Source organism: Phaenicophaeus curvirostris, chromosome 1 (genome assembly GCF_032191515.1).
Source record: "Phaenicophaeus curvirostris isolate KB17595 chromosome 1, BPBGC_Pcur_1.0, whole genome shotgun sequence".
Taxonomy (NCBI): Eukaryota; Metazoa; Chordata; class Aves; order Cuculiformes; family Cuculidae; genus Phaenicophaeus; species Phaenicophaeus curvirostris.
The window spans coordinates 163,367,414-163,386,882 of NC_091392.1; the positions used below are offsets into that span (position 1 = coordinate 163,367,414).

Here is a 19,469-nt window from a genome sequence, read left to right on the forward strand (position 1 = left end):
ATTGATAGGCTTTTACTGTGCAATGTCCTCTCTCAACAGTCCCACAAGGTCAGAACTGCAGTGAAATAAGGTGACTTTTTCATGGTAGGACTCATCTCTCTTATCTCCATTCCCTCACAATTTATTGGCTGTTTTCTCTCACCACTCGCCTCTCCCTGTCCTTTGTCTGATTCTTCTCTGGTCCTGAGTGATAATTTTTCTAGGGGAGATTGGCTGCAATGAGCTGTGCAGTGGGATGTACTCCCTTTTCTTGCTCCTCAAAACTTATACTTTGTTTAAAACTATTGCACAGCCAATGTGGAACTGGCTGCCTGGACTGTCTTATAATGAAGACTGGGAGCCAGGCTTTATGGACCTGCTCCAAATGTTTGGCTGCAACTGGGTACCACTGTAAAGTCTGCTGTTTGGGACTATTTATCAGGCACAGGATTTGCTCAGAGACTAGCCTAGATTCTCCTCTGGGCTTTTACCCTGAGCTTACCCCACAATAAACAAGATTTGGTTCGTGCAAACTTTTGAAAATTAGCTTATTGGCTCATTCTTGATTGTAAAGTCAGTCTGAGGAAAGAACGTCTCATATTTCAAACATAAAATCCTCTTCTCCTCAGCAGAGGACACATTAAAAATAAAGCAGTTCAGAACTCGGTCTTGGCAGTTCAAGAGCACCTACTGTTTTCTTGTGACTCTGGCAATTGCTTTCCAAGGAAACCTTTGCAATACAAGAGAATACAAACTAATTTACCATTTCTGAGTTGCATAAGATTAGCTGTTTTACTGAAACAAACCAGTGTTTATTAACAGAGTTCAACTGCTATGCACTATATCATAACTAGTAAATATGAGGTATGATACCAATGATTACCTGAATGTATGTGGGTGCTTAGCACAAGTGCTGAGTGACTGGTGGAAAATTTGACTTGCTAAGCAAATGGCTTGAAAAAAAATTAAACAGCTAGGGGATTTAGTAAGCAATCTATCATTTTAATTACCATTTATCACATTTCCAGTCATTTATTTAATGCCTTACTTTATTACTTTTCAACACTTCCAGAAAAATATTTATATGGGTTAAATTTTAGGGTATTTCTAATAATTACCCAGAATGTACAATCTGCCTCTTGGCTATATGACCACATGGATTCTGTAATTTCAAACAAATGAGATTGCAGGGTTGGGACCTTCACTTAAAGGGAATCAGTAGCATTCAGTGGCAGTGCCTAAGGGGTGAAAGTCTATCTTACCTTTTTTTGAAGAGTTCAATACGCATGAGAAACCTGTACTGTCAAAATCAAGGGCTCAACAAAAGTTCTGGGACTATTTCTTAGCCCTTCATGTGAGTATACAGAAATGGGAGTAAAAATTTTGACCTTGGAAAGAGGGTCCCTATTGCAGATTTGACTACGTTTATGGAGTAATTTTTCTCTTAAAAGATCATCACGAAACTGCCCCCTCCCTGATGAAATAAACTTCTTGGCATTAAATCAAATAAACCTGACTTTCACAGGTTAGACAAAGCCAGGTTTGGTTTTATGTCCCAAAATACATCATAAATAATGACCTTCCTCCCTTTTCTTATAAAGGTTCTCAGTTCTCTTACAGCTTTGTGTTCAAGATGCAATCATAAATTTGAATTTCAAGCCATTTGCTGCAACTGCCTTTTTAATATTAACAAAAGAGCAGCAAGGAGAGAAACTAAATAAAAGAAACAGAACAAGCAATGCAAAGTAAAAGGACTCTAATGAAAGCAGTAACTTACTGTAGCTACTTTCACTATCGCTGGCATTAGAAGAAACATGTTCTGCAAGAACAGTACAGCAAATTAAAGAACATAACCAAGCACCACAGAGCAGCAGAAACTTAAAAGAACTGCCCCACTCATGCAAAGGTAGTTGTGCAAAGAGGAAATAAAAAATATGCAGTGACATCACCTGAAAAATCTTAGATAATTTACACAGGTAAAATGAAAGCTTTGTCTCTTGTGGCATTCAGAAAGAGACTGTATATATTAGCTAGTGATACACATCATGGCAAAGCCATATAATTTCTTGATGTGGTAGTTAATGATAGTTAATTCCAAAATACAGTATGGTCCACTTGCATCTCACCAGACACCTTGACTAATTTCATGAAACCTAAGTGTCAGCTCATACCATTCTGCACTACCTGTAATGTACATCGTTAATGTATTGGAACTATCCTTGCTAAACTGTTAACCTGTGTCCATCTACAATCACTATGCACTATCCTAAAGGATTAGCAAATGAACATGGTTCTGATATCAAATATTGCAATCATATATATCTAACCCTGTCCAAAAAAATGAAGATGAATCCAATAAAAAACTAAGACAAAAATGGAAAATATCTTTTGTTTTTTCAGACACTATCTAGCCTCAAGATTTGAGCTAGAGTATAAAAAGCTTTACCAAAACACTCTGGATGTGTGAGCACAGATACAAGAACTATGATGGTGGGTCAGACATGTGGTTTGGCAAGTTGGGTGTGAATACAAATAAGTCACCTCCTGACAAACAGCAGGAGTCAAAATTGGTCCGATATTTGACATTAACCAGCTGGCAGATTAGACTGTGTGTGACCCACAACACTCACCTGAACCTGCCTCTAAATATTCTCAGTGAAAGAAGGAACTCAAAAAAGCCAAGAATCCCCTGTGTTGAACCCAGAGTGGACTATGCTTAGATGTCACAAAGGAGATTAGATGAGCTATTAGGAAGAAACTTTTGACTGTGAGGGTGCACTGGCACAGGCTGTCCAGTTGCAACTATGTACTGGCATAGATTGTCCAGAGGAGTCGTGGATGCCCCATCCTGGAGATGTTCCAGGACAGGTTGTATGAGGCTTTGAGCAACTTGATGCAGTGGAAGGTGTCCCTGCCCATGGCAGGGAGTTGGAACTGGATAGGCTTTAAGGTCTTTTCCAACCCAAACCATTCTATGATTCTATGACTCTATGAGTATGAGAACAATGCCAAGACCACCTCTTCTCTGCAAGGTGCTGCATTTCCTCTGTGTACCTGTCTAGTGGCTTGGGGTTCATAGAATGGGATTCATGGGGTTACCTGGGCAGCAGAAATGGGAAGGGATAATATCTGATAAAAATAAGAATGGGAAACATTGATCTTGGCCTTGGTAAGAAGCTTTAAGTAATTAAAATGACATTTTGAAGAAAATAGTGTAGTGACTTTTGGACATTTCATAGCAAGTTAACAAGGGTTTTCTCAGGCTAATATGCTATGCTGGTCCTGAAGAATTTTATTAAACAAGAACAAATATCCTTCATAGTAAGAACTGCCATTAAAAAGCACATCTGAGTTGAATATTGGTGAAATTTGGATGGGTGGTAACATCTAGAGGTGTGTCAGTACTTGAAAGCTGGGTGCTATACTAAAAACCTTCATGCTGTTTTTCTCTTAGCAGTTTGCAAAACTCAGTTATTTCTTTTCAAATGGTTGGATATATGGAGATTTGTCCTTGTCAAGCCACAAATATGCAGGAGGGTTATCAGATCAGAAATATTCTGCTTCTCTTTAGGCAGAGAAGGATCTGCATTTGTTGCTAATGAGCTGCTATGACACTGAGTAAAGCAGCAGAATGGTTAAAATTCATGTGGCAGAGACATTTACTGTCTGTCACTGACAAAACTGGTCTTTCAGAACTGTTCTTCATACAAGAGATGAAGCTTTCATCTTTAAATTGTGAGCATCTGCAAGGCTTAAAGATAAACCATTAAAATGGTCCTTAAACTAATCAGTCAGAAACAAAATAACCTCTAAAATTTTGTGCATAGGTGTGCATTCCTGCAGTTTAAAAGCACATACGAAACAGTAGGCGATGCGGTGTTAACATTCACACATTTCACTCTAATAAATTGGCACTTACAAAAAAAAGAATAAGAGCTGAGGAAAAAGCAGCCAAACACATGCAAGTGGCATTTTGTTTAAATTATTTAGCTCTGGTTGCAGACTATAATGTAGTTATTTATACAGAAATCAGATGCAAATATTTCACTCTACACAATTTTCTGGTCTAACTTTCAAGGAAGCAAAATTGTTTCTGAACAATTGTCTGACACATTACACATTCTGCAATGCCAAGTCTTGAGACAGGATTGCTGCATCAGAAAAAGAGATTGATTAAGGCTGCATGACAGAGAATAGGTTGCTAATGGTGAAATGGGTCCAAAATTAGCTTTGGAGTAGGCATGGTCTTCTCTAGCCTGCAAATGACTTCTTCCATTAATAACAAATACTAATCTAAAGTCCAGCAAAGTAACAAACACTCCCATGCAAAAAGCTGAAAATGCAGAAGCAACAGCGTAAGACAATTTTCTATTGATCTCCTTGGGATTTGATCAAGTTAAAATGTAACTTTCCCTTGGGATGGAGAGGAAGGGATTGTTGCTGTAAAGAGCAGTCTAGGAAGCGAAACGAGTTTTATGTATGCTACTCTACAGAACTGCCAGGATGGGAACAATAACATACTGTCAGAAACAAAAGGTGTTATTACGAAAGAAGTGAAAGTGTCTGCTTGATACACTGTATGTTATTTAATATCATCATGCAGAACAAAATGATTGAAACATTTTTAATGCATTCACAGCTGGGTAACAAATAAAACTCTCTCTTGTGCATGCTAGGAGTGGAGGGTCCTCAGAGAAGGAACAGAAGCCAAAACAAAACAAAACAAAAAAAAAATATTTACAGTGACCATTCCTGGGAACTTACTCAGAGTCTTTGTTCCATAACCGTCGTCACCTAATCCGGGGATGTCCTGCACGGAAGTCCCCAGAGAGAGCAATGAGAAAGGAAGAACAGCCGCAGAAGAGGAAGGAAGAAGTCAGTGGAGTTGAAATGGATACTACCATGACTGACCATGTTGATTGAGCAATCTGGATCCTTGCTTTTTCTTTCTGAAACAACTTTAAACCCATATTCTATGGGAATACAGCCAATCAAAGAAGCAGGGACCATGGTACATGGCTTTTGGAACCGTGAGGAAGAAAGAACAATCCAATAAATAAGATCCCAGAAATGATCCTCACCGGATAAATTTAGGAAATAATTGTTAAGAAAAAAATGAATATTTGGGCTTGAAACCAGCATATATTTTTCATAATTTTTAATGCAATTTAAGCAAGCAGTAAATGCCTGTGGAGGTACACATTCCAAGATCTGATTTACTTCTTTAAGCTGTTAACACATTTAATCATTAAAATATCAGTGAAGCTGCCCATAGCAAACATTGGAGAATGTCAAAGTCAATAAAGGGATTAGAGCAGACCTTTTAAAATGTAGTAATTTAGTATTGTGAAAGAAATCAAGTTTGCATTATTTTGAGCCAATTCTGATCTGGAAATATCTAAACAGAGGCGAGTTTGAATTAATGACAGGTGCCACAACACCCTTGAGGAGCTGCATTTGCTCTTCCAAAAGTTAAGGTTGCTGTTGTATTCTTCTGAAAATGGTATTTCCAGGGAAGGAAGGACCAGCTGGATCCAAACTGCAGTCACACATTGGTCACAGTAGTAATACCTCTCCTGCCTGCCTACGACAGATATTTGCCTAGATGTGTGGGATACTGGTATCATGCGTGTCACCCATTTTTTGTGCTGCTGCATGTGACATCGTCTCCAAGAGGTTACTTACGTTCTGGATCACTTGTTTCCTGCTCACTGTGCTCCTTGCTCTTGTAGAATGGGAACTTTCGTGAAAAGATGAAGTTCTTTTTACGCTTGTCATTGAATGACTGTGAAGGAGAAAAGGCATGGGGCAAAAACAGGGACGTCTAATTGTTGTCACACTCATGCTGACAAAACAACTAGTTTGTAAAAGTGGAGAGAACTGTAGTGACTCAAATCAGTCCAAACCAAGTGGCTGCAAAGAACCAAAGGTGACCGTGGTAAGGTCTGCAGGTTGAAGGCAAAGCCCCATGAAACTTGACCAATTTGATTACAGAGGTCTCAAGACATAACCTTCAGCTCCTCATTTGGAAGCTATTGTGTTTGTTGTGTTCAGATGAAGGGCTACAGATGGCTCAGCATGCTTTGAGATCAAGCCACCAATCTTTAATCGCAGTAGGATGTGCACAGAATTAATTCACTGGCTGAAAAAAAAATAGGCTGTAAAAAGGAAAGTGGCAGCATTTGATTTGCTTGTAAAATGTGAGTGATTTTAACCCCATGCCAATTAAAATAAAATATTCCTTTCTAGTAAGTGTTGCTGATTTCATAGTGTTTTATTTGGCCTCTTCATTAATTATTTCTTAAGTATGTTTTAATGCTTTTTTTTCATAATTTAAGGAAAAAGACCTTGTTTTATTTTATACAGGTATATTTACTCATTAGGTTCCTCTGGATATGTTTTTAGTTTTTTGTGATTTAGAGATGGAATTCTGCTGATAAGCAGTATTTAATTGCAAGTTGAGCAACATATGTTGTTTTAAATCTTCAAATGAGCAATTAATATGGAAAAAAATGGGTTTTTACATGATAAACCCTTTGACTTTACAGACAGTCACAAAGGCTGGTGGGACTGTACTATGTAAAAGCAGGATATGCAAATTTGGGATGTCTATTTTAGACAATAATGAGGTATTAGGGTCCCTATACAGAAAGGAACTGGCATTTCCAGAAGGCACCTGTGCTGAGCTGCATAAAGTGCTTATCTGAAATGATCTGTGCTGTCTATCAGACAACATTTGATTCTGTTTCCTATTCTGAACACATTCAATGCATAGACATGTGACTTTGCAAGTGATCACCACCAAGGGAGCAGAGACCTTCTGAACTCATTTAAAGGATTAATTTCATATGTTTGTCAGTGTCCAAATGAAATATAGCCAGTATTGGGCTCCAATTCCAAAATGGAATAGATTTTGAGTTTTAGAACATAATTAATTTTCTTATATTTTGGAAGCACAGCATAAAATGCAGTTTAGAACACACATTTCTGAAAAAGGTGAAGTTAGTACTGAAAATATTAAAACAGTTTTCTACTTGTGTCACAAAAGTTTCATGCCACTTTTACATTTCAAGCATATTTAAAGTTCAGTAACTAAAAAAAAGGAAAAAAAAAAAGCACATGTAGAATAAATGATCTATGAAAATCTCTCAGAGTATGTAAACATTCAATGTGAAATTAATGTGGAGGTCATGCATAAATAATCCAGAGAACATGCAGTTTAAAAACAAAGCAAATGTGAAACGAAGCCAGAGGAGGAGAAAAAAAAATGCACGTGAAGGATAAAGTAATCTGTGTATGAAAAGAGGACTGATATGCATATTACATCACTTTAATGACCTAAAGGATATCATTAAATTAAAATGTGTTTTCTGTGATCACTTCTTTTATTTTTCCAAAGAAAGTAATGTTGCATGTTAACATTTCCCATTGTGAAAATGTTGTTTGTCACAATTTGAGTTTGACATAGTGATACTATAGGCATTACTCTTAAAAGGGAAAATAAAAAATATCTACACAACAGCATCTCAAAAACAAAAGGGTTTTAAAATGACAATCACTTCAATACCAAATGTCATTTCACTTTGCAATTAAAGAAAATGTTATCAAATTGATCAATAAATATGCTGTGTTTCACAGAGATTAGATGGTAAATAACTCTCATAACTACTGCCTTCCATTTTTTACCCAACAGTCTAGAGCAAAAACTTCAGAAAGTCCATTTTCACCAGAAAAGCATATATTTTGTTTTCAAGCTCATGCATGACCTAAGAGTATACTTCAAATTAGACACATATACTAAAGTGTTATAATTTTTTTCTCTTTTTGCAATTTCACGTGTGGGTTGCCTTTCTAATACAGCATTTTTTCACTTCGATTTGGAGAATAAAAATCTGGCAATTCACAGCAGGTGACCATTACATCCAACAATGTCACTGCAATTACACCTGTAAAAAGCCTTGTTCCTAAAATAAAGCTGACTCTTAGTCCATAAGCAAATATGTTTATGCACGTGTTTCTATTTCTATAGACTAATCACAGAGTATATTCATATTAATGACCACATAGACTAACAAATTATAGTCATAGGGATTATTTTTAAAATAACAAAACACCACTAAAATATTATAAATTACTAAGCTGAATCTGTTCTGCAAATTTCTAGAAATAATTAGTTTTTGATATTAACTAAATGGCTTTACCAAGTGTTTATTTTCTTATACATCAAGTGCATGTTGCTTCACGAGAAACCAAAGACAGAAGCCTTGGTTTTGTATCCGTTATCAAAGTGATTAAAATCAGGCTGATGGTCTCCACTGTAAGGATAAGAAATCCTGCAGACACTCAGCAAAATGCTGCTTGGAGATTGCACAACACAACTCTCTAATATATAGCGATGGTGTGGTGGGTGACAATCAGAGGAAAGGGAGACTCATGTAGAGTAAACCCATGTTTTCATTGGATGCACTGTGTTAATTCCAGTTAATTCCTTCTCCTGTTGGTGGAGGAGTTCAGACCAACACTGAATACATATTTCCTTCTTTAAGAAAGGACCATGCATGTGAGAAACAGTGGTAGAGTTAAACTACAAAATTCAGACCTAAGTTTTTGAGAGATGTTCTGTATATAGAATAGGAACTTTGAGACCTGTCAAATATTGTGGAGCCAGTTTTCACAGAGACTCCCTGTACTGCTGGAGAGCTGTGAAATAGCCGTAGGATAAATGAGAGCAAGCTATTTTCCCATGTCTCTCAGCCTGATAAAAAAAGTTGCATCCAACGGGGATTGAACTTGAGATATCAGGCTCAGGCAAGATTGAACAGTATTTATGCAGGCAGAGTTTCTTAAAGCCAGTCAAAATGTGTCTCAAAATGGATTGTGGTGTAAGTTGCAATTTCTTTGCCATGAATATTGTGAAATTCTGTAATGGCAAATAACTTAGGCATTTTAATGCAGAGACAAATCTGTACAACAGATTACTTTTACATGTCACTGTTGTAATTTAACAGAGACTACCACTAACCTAGGAACTGGAATTAGTAGGCTCTTTACACATACAAGCGCCTAAGACTGAAAGGCAAATTAAATTTTCAAGTAATAGAATCATAAAGTTGTTTGGGTTGGAAGCAACCTTAAAGATCATCCAGCTCCAACCGCACTGCTGTGGGCATCGACACCTCTCACTGGATCAGATTGCTTAAAGTCCTGTTTGAACTGAACAATGAGGTCATTCTTCACAAAATTTGAACTGGGATGGAAAAAAAGGCTCTTTTCTTCAAAAAAAAGGGTAGGAGAGCTTTCAGTGATGGCCTGGTTTGAATTCTTCCTTGATCCTGCTTAGACATAGGCTGTATTTTGAAGCAGCCAGAAAAAAATTGTAATATACGCTCTTCCTTGACCAAATATCCCTAGATGTCCCCAGTTATGTAAGTCTGGCTTAGCCATACCAACCTTCCCTAGCTGTGACAGACATTAAAACACTGTGTGTTTCTCATTCGTAAGAACTCCTCTCGGTACTTTCTTTGTGTCAACATAATTTTTGTATTCTAAATGCTTTTCCTGCAGCAGTGTATATGTTACTCATCAGCTAACAAGATAGTGCTTTTGCAAAGGAAATATTCATGTAACATTGAATAAACAATGTAATTTCAAAATTTACTTTATAGTGGTAACCAGCACAAAGAATGTTGCATCAGGAATATGATAGTTGCATGATAGTGCAATAGGCAACTCTATCATTGTTTACTTTGACCTTCTTCCCAATTGCTTTTCACAGGGTAGATGATCCAACCCATATTCGTTAGTGCAGATGTGCTCTTGATAGAGGTTGTCCTCTTAATGCATCGCAGAAGAGCCTCATCTATTGGGGAAACATTTCTTTTGATGCTCTAAAAGCTTTAAAAGCAACTATACCTTCAAAAAGCCATCAAACTCCCAAATAAATTGAGAATACTTTATTTTGCACTTTCATTCAAACAATGCTAATCCTCAGTCATTGTCTGGGAACCAGCGTTCAGGGATCACCTGAGTCAAAGCTGTTCCAGAATACTAGCTGTGAAATTCTTTTATATAAGGCGGAGGTGAATTTCATTTATCACCTCTTTTTAGGCAGGTTTGAGCTAAGCTTTTTTGAGCAAAGTTTTTATGTTAGGTGATTATCTGTATCAGTCTTGTTCTGAGGTTGGTCTACCAATGTGTATGAGTTCATTCATTTTGATGCTTCTCATCTGCCATGGTTTCTTTGATTCTTCTCTTTTAATACCTGGTTTTGGCCTAACTTAAATGAAAATTCTTCACTTTGACAGCATTCTACAAAGATCTAAAAAATTTATCAGCAACTCCCATACAACCACAGAATCATTGGGTTGGAAAAGACCTTAGAAATCATTGACTGTACCTGTACCTGTCTACTACCAAACATGTCCCCAAGCACCTTATCTCCCCACCTTTTGAACAGTTTCAGGGTGTTTAAATACCTCCACGGATGGTGACTTAGCCACTTCCCTGGGCAGCCAGTTGCAGTGCTTGATAACCCTTTCTGTAAAGAAATTTATTCTAATATCCAATCTAAGCTTCTCCTGATGTAGCTTGACACCATTCCCTCTTGTCCTATCACCTGTAACATGGGAGAAGAGATCAACATCCACCTCTCTGCAACCTCCTTTCAGGTAGTTGCAGAGAGCAATAAGGTCTCACCTCAGCCTCCTCTTCTCCAGGCTAAACAACTCCAGTTCCCTCAGCTGCTCCTTGTAAGACTTCTTTTCCAGCTCCTTCACCAGTTTTGTTGCTCTTGTCTGGACAAACCCCAGGACCTCAATGTCTTTCTTGTAGTGAGGGGTCCAAAACTGAACACAGTATTCAAAGTGTGGCCTCCCTAGCGCTGAGTACAGGGGGAGAATCACTTCCCTGGTCCTGCTGGCCACACCATTTTTGATGCCATTAGCCTCCTTGGCCACCTGGCTACACTGCTGGCTCGCATTCAGTTGGCTGTCAACCAACACCCCCAGGTCTTTCTCTGCCAGGCAGCTTTCCAGCCACTCTTTCCCAAGCCTTTAGCGCCACACAGGGTTGTTGTGTTCCAAGTGCAGGACTCTGAACTTGGCCTTGTTAAACCTCATCCCATTGGCCTCAGCCCATCAGTGCAGCCTGTTCAGATCCCTCTGTAGAGTCTCCCTACCCTTCGACAGATTGACATTTCTTCCCAGTTTAGTGTTTTCCACAAACTCGTTAAGGGTTCACTTGATCCCCTCATCCAGGTCATTGATAAAGATACTGAACAGGACTGGACCCAGCACTGAGTCCTGGGGAACACCAGTTGCGACTGGCCTCAGACTGGATTTAACTCCATCGACCACCACTATCTGGGCCCAGCCATCCAACCAGTTTTTAACCCAGCAGAGGATTTTCTTGTCCAGGCCAGTGGTAGCTAGTTTCTCAAGTAGGATACTGTGAGAAACTGTGTCAAAGGCTTTACTAAAGATGAGGTACACTACATCCACAGCCTTTCCCTGATCTATCAAGCTGGTCACCTTGCCATAGAAAGCGATTAGGTTAGTTTGGCAGGACCTGCTTTCATAAGCCCATGCTGAGTGGGTGTGATCACCCTGTTATCCTGTATCTGCTGTGAGATGGCACCCGAGATGACCTGCTCCATGACCTTCCCTGGCACTGAGGTCAGACTGACAGGCCAGTAGTTTCCTGGATCCTCTCTCCAGCCCTTCTTGCAAATGGGTGTTACATCAGCCAGCCTCCAGTCCAATGGAACTTCTCCAATCAGCCAGGACTTCTGGTAGATGATGGAAAGAGGTTTGGCAAACACCTCTGCCAGCTCTCTTAATACCCTCGGGTGAATCCTATCTGGCCCTATAGACTTATGAATATCTAATTTGCCTAGCAGGTCTCTAATCATTTCTTCTTGTATCAAGGGAGCTTTATTCTGCTCTTCCTCCCTGTCTACTGGATTGCAAGGTTTAGTATCCAGTGACCATGCATCATGTTCCTTATGATATATATCTTTCATTTGGAGTCTGACCACAGATATCCTGACAATATATCCTGGCAAGCAACACTTGCCAACTTTATGTCTTTTGAAGGGGGAAGGATGTCCCTACGCTGTTTAAGTTCAACCTTAAATTTTCTTATGTACTGCAAGTATTTGTGAAAAAACAAGCAACAAAACAAACCCATTCCCCTGGGCTACAGTCATTCCTTATTATTCTCATAATAAGTGAGAATAAACTTTGGGTGAGAAGAAGCTCAGATGAAGATAACTTTGCTTGCTTAGTTTTCCCATGAAGCTGCAGGGAGATTTGAATCTTGGAGATCCAAAATGAAAAAGTACAAGTCTGATTAAAATTTCTATTCTGTCTGACTTCTGCAGACAAAGGCAATACTGTTTAGTTTTCATTTTATGAATCTTTTTTTTAAGGCTGACTTAATGCCTCTTGTCAGCCAGAAATTCAATTTTAATTCCTAACAAAACAACAGCTAAAACCAACACAAACTACCAGGGAAACAGAAAGACTAATAGACTTTCAAGAAAGCATGTAAAAGCAGTATTTCCAATTCTGCAAACATGCATTTAACTTAGTGCAAGGTACAAATTACATTAAAAAGGGAATATTTATCTCTGGTAATTTACATGGCATCATTGTCAGCAGGATTGAAACGCCAATGTATAAACCTTGCGTACCTGACAGCCAAGGTCATTTGCAAGTATCTGAAGGCTGCACACAACAAGGGTGGGAAAGATTTATTCAAGCAACAACACTGAAATTAATAGTGTGAAAATAAGTAAAGGCAAAGCTCCTTGGCAGTGAAATCAATTTGGATGTAGAATAATCTGCCCCAAGGGAAGTGGAAAAGCTTAGATAGTTTTTCACATTTAGAACAAATCTGTTAATCTTAAGTACTTTGGGGAATAAGACTGTGGTGCTTAGAAAGAAGAGGAGAGAGATAAATATTGAGCTTCTCCCACCTCTAGTCTCTGTGTTTCTGTGATGAGATCCTCACAGATCCACCATTACAGAGTTGTGCTGGGGTCCAGCACAGGCTTTGACATATCTGGGCTCACTAAAGCTATAAAGGCAGCATGAAATTCTCCCTGTCCTTTTTCAAGGCTACCATCTCTGGAGTTAGAAATTGGCAATGTTGTTCCAAACCTTCCTCTATTCTTTTTTACATTTTTTTTTGTCCAAACAAGTAACTATGTGTTAGTAGTCATACTATCAGCTGCTGAGCCCACTAATAAATCTTTCCACGTGTGAGCATTGCTCAGCCTGCTTTGTGTAATATTCAAAGAATCATGTAATGGTTTGTGTTAGAATAAATCTTAAAGATCATCTAGTTCCAACCCAGTGCCATGGATAGGGACATCTTCCACTGCAACAGGTTGCTCAAAACCTCATGCAACCTGGTCTTAAACACCTCCAAGGATGGGGCATTCACAGTTTCTCTGGACAACCTGTGCCAGTGCCTCAACACCCTCACAGTAACAAATTTCCCCCTAAGATTTCATCTAAAACTCCTTTCTTCCTGTTTAAGAGCATCCCCCCTCATCCTATCACTGCACTCCCTGATAAAAAGCTCATTCCCAACTTTCCTGTAGGACTCTTTCAGTGCTGGAAGGCTTCTATAAGGTCTCTCCAGACTCTTCTCTGGGCTAAACAACTTCAACTTTCTCCTATGGGAGGTGCTCCAGCCCTCTGATCATCTTTGTGACTCTCCTCTGGACTTGTTCTAGCAGATCCATGTCCTTCCTGTGATGAGGACTCCAGAACTGAACATAATTCTTCAGGTGAGGTCTCAAGAGAGCAGAGTAGAGGGGCAGAATCACCCTCCTCACCCTGCTGGTCACACTTCTGATTGTGGGCTTTCTGGGCTGCAAGCACACATTGCCTTTTTTATTTTTTTTTCTTTTAAAGAAAGCTATGAAAATAATTTCTTCTCTTCAGCTGAGAAAAGTCCCAAATTTGACCTGACAGTGTTTTTCACAATTTCTAGAACTGTTTCACCTCTTCAAAAAATTGGCTTCCTTCAGACATGCCAGTTCTTGCTAGAGTCAACACTGCTACCATGGCATAAATCAAAACTGAAGACTCACTTGTTTTCCTTTATTTTCAACTTGGACCTGGGCCAAACAAGCATTATTATTAGGCTATTGCATGTCTTTGTGGAGTGCCTCATGATATCCTGGCTTGAGGAGACATTTTGTGGTTGAATGTTCTTGGCTATGTGCGGTTTTATCAACTGCATTTCATTTGATTATTTCAGCACATGAGTGAACTAGATTCTGATGACAGCAGTGTTTCTAATATACCTTGCAGAATGCTGAGTGAAATGTGTTCAGCTCAAAGGGAATGGTCAGGGTAGCCCAATAATATGGGATCAGCTCAAAACAGATGTGCAGTCAGTGTCCGCTGCCTGGCACTAGCTCTATGCACCATGTAACATGAAGACATGACTGTGGAGGATATGAAAATGCATGAAAGAACAAGGATGGCTGAGCAACTGAAACCCAGCTTTTCCTCTAGCAAGAGAAGAAACAAACTCCTCCAAGATATAGTCTGCACTGGCAGGAATGATGCTAAGATCTGATTCTTCCATGATGCTACTCCTGTTTCTGAGGTCTTCCAGCCATTTCCAGAACTCAAATCCAAGAGAGAGAAGATGAGAAGCAGGACAGCAACAAAGCCAGGTGCAGGAGAACAATTTATTCCTCCTCCCTGCACTGTCAGTTTCACAACAAAGCTCTGGAGAGTTTCTTGAGGCTAATACCACGTGCCAATAAAATGTTCTTGTGCAGAAAACATCTCTGCTCAGCAGTTTGGTTTTAATTGTTTCCACCAGCTTTTTTGACTTCTTATAAAGACTTACCTATAAGAGTCAGTGAGGAATACTTGCAATGTAATTCACCCTAGTTTTTAATCCTTGTCATTAATTTCCAGTTTATCACAGATAAAGTATTCTTGAATGATTGCTAAAGAGTAACAACAAAAATCCAATATTGCAGAAACAATGGTTTTATATCAATTAGTAACGGAGTAGTAAATGCAGAAATTTTATAACATGAATGATTTCCAAAGCTTATTTTAAATTGCACACAAGGAAAATCATTCTTATTCTCCAGTTACAGAAAGCAAATTTAAATAATTCTGAGACAGAATCAGTAAAACACTGATTCACAGCTCTTGCAAATAAATGACATGCAGGATGATTTTCTATAAAAAAAAGACAGTTCTGAGTAGAAGGTTTTTTTTTTTTGTCTGCAATTTTTCCACCTGTAGGTATACAAGAAAAGAAATTCAGGTGCACTATCTCCACAGCAACAGTGTAATTCATATTGACATCCCAGAGCTACATGCTGGGCTGAGAAGAGGGCTTACCCCTAAAGTTAAGATTTCCATGTCCAATCAAGATAAGGCAGATAAGGACTGCAAATCCTTGTCATACTTTAGCCTTGTGAAGCACTGAAGAGTCATAATCCCTTCTCACCGTGTCTTGAAATGACTGCTGTGGTTTTTAGAATGTGCATTCAGGTAAGGCTGACAGAAATGGGATCCACTGCATCTAGTTTTAAACATTTACCCTGTAGGTGCTGGGGCAGAGGCAGTGAGTCCAGAGCCCAGTTACAGTCAGTGTATGATTCATCACATCTCTTTTAGATAACAATGGCAGGTTGATACTCTTAACTGTGAATAAAGGAAGAGCTGTTCATTTTGAGATATTTGAGGTGGAGAAATATTAATTTAGGAGGCACCAAATTAATATTAAAAAAACAGCTAATATTTTAAAACATAGTCAGAACTGTCCCAACAAAATAGTCTTTCTTCAGAAAGCTGTATTTCAGGCTTTCTAATTATGCAGGTGAAATATTTTTGTGACAGATGAAAGCCAAGCTAGAACATTACGCCCCATCTCCGCATCTGCTCCTTAGACATTTTCTACAAGCTTATAAATAAATACCTAATGGAAACATATTTTAGCTAAAAAATATCACTCTAAGCAATTTATTTTTCATATCACTGTGTGTCCAATATTGTCTGGTGCTGAGACATTAAAACATTTTTGTTTTAGGAAAAGTGCAATGTGTTTGTTGGAGTATTATTGAAGAGTCATTTTGTTTATACAGCTGAGGACACCCTGCAAACCATTCTGGATGGTAAATGTTTCTGAGAATACTAAAATGTTATGAGGAATCAGAATCAGAACAGATCAGAATGGAAATACTCTTTTCTTTTTTTTTTTCCCCTTTTAGGGTGTGCCTAAACCAAAGTTTCAATTCAAATGTCTTTAAGACAAGGGACTGTATTCACATTCTAAATTTTTATACTAGTTCATGACTGCTATTTATAATGTGACTTAAAGTATATACCAAGCCTTACGAGAAAAACCCCTCAGTATTTTACTAGGGCTCAGGTTAGTTCTATGGTATTTAATGAGAAGGTTCTTTGTCTTCAGCACTTTAAAAGTTGATGTAATAGAAGTAAACAGTGGTGAGACACTGGAATATGTTGCCCAGAGAAGTTGTGGATGCTCCACACCTGGAGGTGTTCAACGCCAGGTTGGATAGGGCTTTGAAAAAACTGATCCAGTGCAAGGTATCCCTGCCCTTGGCAGGGATACTTGGAAGTGGATGATCTTTAAGGTCCCTACCAACCCAAACTGTTCTATGATTCTATAAAAGAAAATCTGCAATTCAATTGACACCACAAGTGGAAGTAGCACCAAGGTATGAAGAAAGATTTTTAAACTGAAATTTAATTATACTGCAAAGACTGACATTTTATTTCTAATGATCAAAACTATTAGAACTGGTAGAGTAAGTCTTGTGTTAACCTGTATAAACTGTTACTATAAGCCTAACATTATCTTTTGCAGTCTACTGGTAGTAAATACTGTTCAAACAGTCATAAGAAACCTGATGCAGTGGAAGGTGTCCCTGCCCATGGCAGGGGTGTTGGAACTGGATGACCTTTAAGGTCCCCTCCAACCCAAAAAATTTTGTGATTCTATGAATCTATAATTCTGTGATTGTGAGGATGCTGTCACCCTTGGATCCTGGTGGAACAGCCCTCTCTTGCTGCTCCCTGACCTTGCACTGCATCCAGGTTATTGTTCTCTGGCTGCTATCCTGGCCAACTGAGAGCTGACTGCACTCTGCACTCTTTAACCCAACATCTTTAGAAGCAGCAGTAAGTATAGAAACAGAACAATAACATTGTAGATGCATTATTCACTAGCTGCTCCTTAGAAACTTCAGGAGTGGAAGGCTAGAAAAAGAATATTAAAAGGCTGGATTGTACTGGAAGGTACACACAGACATATTGCTCCTGGCCACATTGGTCCCAGGCATATGTGCCTCCATTTCCTGAAGATTACAGCTACACAAGTTATTGTATTTCTAAGCAACAGTCGGAATACCAATTTATAGCTGAGCTGAGCACACACTCCAGTAACAGTGCTTAGATTTCTTTGGAGAATACCCTAAAGACAGCCATTCCCATTAAATAGCAACAAGAAATTAGAAAGACTGGGAGAACAAAGAACAGTGAGGCTAGGTTGGTAAGGAGGACTAAATCTGGCTGATACCAGGAATAAAGAATATTTAATTGTGTGTCAGTGCCTACGCCATCTTAACTAACCCTCCTTCATATCATCCTTACAGGTAGGTGTATGCTGCTTAATTTATGTTCAATCTCTCTTCTTCTTAATAAATCATTCCACCTGAGATCCCACATGTTCTTGTGTTTGACATTTCTATTATCTTTTACTTGGCATCTGTTGCTATTTTTTGATCACCAAATTTAGAGAGGGTGAAGAATAAAGGCAGCGGTGCCTCATTTTCTCTTTTCATATACATACACATGTTCAAGTACACACCAAAATGGACAGAAATGCTATTTGAAGTGCAGTATCTCTCATTTCACTATCATTTGGCTGCTGTCTGGAGGAAATTCAGAAAACAAACATGATTCAAGAGGTGGGCCTGTGCTGAGCTTATGAAGTTCAACAAGGCCAAGTGCAACACCTGAGCTGGGGCAACCCCAAGCACAAATACAGGCTGGGTGGCAAATGAACTGAAAGTAGCTCTGAAGAGAAGGACTTTCGGGTGCTGGTGGATGAAAAGCTCAACATGAGCCAGCAATGTGTGTGTGCAGCCCAGAAAGCCAACTGTATCCTGGGCTGCATCCAAAGAAATGTGACCAGCAGGTTGAGGAAGGAGATTCTGCCACTTTACTCTGCTCTTGTGAGAACTTTCTTGGAGCCCTGCATTCAGTTCTGGAGTCCTCAGCACAAGAAAGACATAGGTCTGTTGAAGCAAGTCTAGAGGAGGCCATGGAGATGATCTGAGGGATGGAGCACCTACCCTATGAGAACAGGCTGAGAGAGTTGGGCTTGTTCAGCTTAGAGAAGAGAAGGCTCTGGAGAGACCTCATAGCTGCCTTATAATACTTAAAGGGGGACTACCAGAAAACTAGGAAGAGGCTGTTTATCAAGGAGTGCAGGGATAGAATGAGGGGGCATGGTTTTAAGCTGAAAGAGGAGAGGTTTAGATGAGATATTAGGAAGAATTTTTCTCATGTGAGGGTGGTCAGGCACTGGCATAAGTTGCCCAGAGAAGTTATGGATGCCCCATCCCTGAGGATGTTCAAGGCCAGTTTGGATGAGGCTTTGAGCAACCTGATCCAGTGGAAGGTGTTCCTGCCCATGGCAAGGGGGTTAGAACTGGATAGGCTTTAAGGTACCTTCCAGTCCCAACCATTTTATGATTTTATGATTCTATGATTGATTCTATGATTCTATGACTTTATAAGGGAAATTAAAGGGCCAGTGGGAGAAATTTTGGAGGCATGTCAGAGGGTCAATTCCTTCTCTGTCAGTGCATTGTAACCCATTGGTGAGTGTATGTTTCCAGGCTCTCTGAATCAGCAATTAACTCCACAAGAAGGATGTGGATTTTCAAACATGCCCTGTTTGCGTATTTTCTAGTGCTTCTATTATTGTCCCAGTGCCAGACACTTAAGGAAATCCATTTGTTATGTCAACTATTTTTAGAACAGAAGAAACAAGAAAAATTGGTAAAAATACATGAATATGTAGAAAACTTTGTGATTATGGATAACAGAATAGTTTCTCCCCCAAAGTGCTAGTACTTTGGCGTGATGGCTGGACTTGATCTTACAGGGCTTTTCCATTCAAAGATTCTATGATTTGTACTTAGAAAACAAGCTTAGAAAAACACAGTATCTGTTGGAAACAATATTCAATTGGCAGAGAAAGAGGATAGGTACTTTAAGATATTGTTATACTTTCTGATTTCTGAGAAGCAGAGATTCAGCTGTGATTATCACCTTTTTCTATGCATTGATGCCATGGAGAATCACTAGCACAGATGCTGTACCTGAGACCAAGGCATTTGCAGCTGTAGGACCTGCTTGGTGAAGATGAAGACAAATAATCCAGTTTCCATATACAGGGATAGAAGATGA

General features: G+C 39.0%; 1 protein-coding gene across 32 annotated transcripts in view; it reads right to left on the reverse strand.

The window, feature by feature from the left end:
- The window catches only part of DLG2 (discs large MAGUK scaffold protein 2), a 1,047,701-nt gene that overhangs the window by 15,751 nt on the left and 1,012,481 nt on the right, over nt 1–19,469 (reverse strand). For 21 of the 32 annotated variants that reach the window (XM_069879637.1, XM_069879628.1, XM_069879594.1 and 18 more), the window contains 2 exons: nt 5,665–5,764; nt 1,757–1,798 (listed from right to left, as the gene is read on the reverse strand). In XM_069879637.1, the coding sequence (XP_069735738.1) occupies nt 1,757–1,798; nt 5,665–5,764 (142 nt within the window). Of the gene's footprint in view, nt 1–1,756; nt 1,799–4,743; nt 4,790–5,664; nt 5,765–19,469 lie in introns of all 32 variants that reach the window. The other 11 variants (XM_069879646.1, XM_069879611.1, XM_069879768.1 and 8 more) reach the window with 3 other exon arrangements.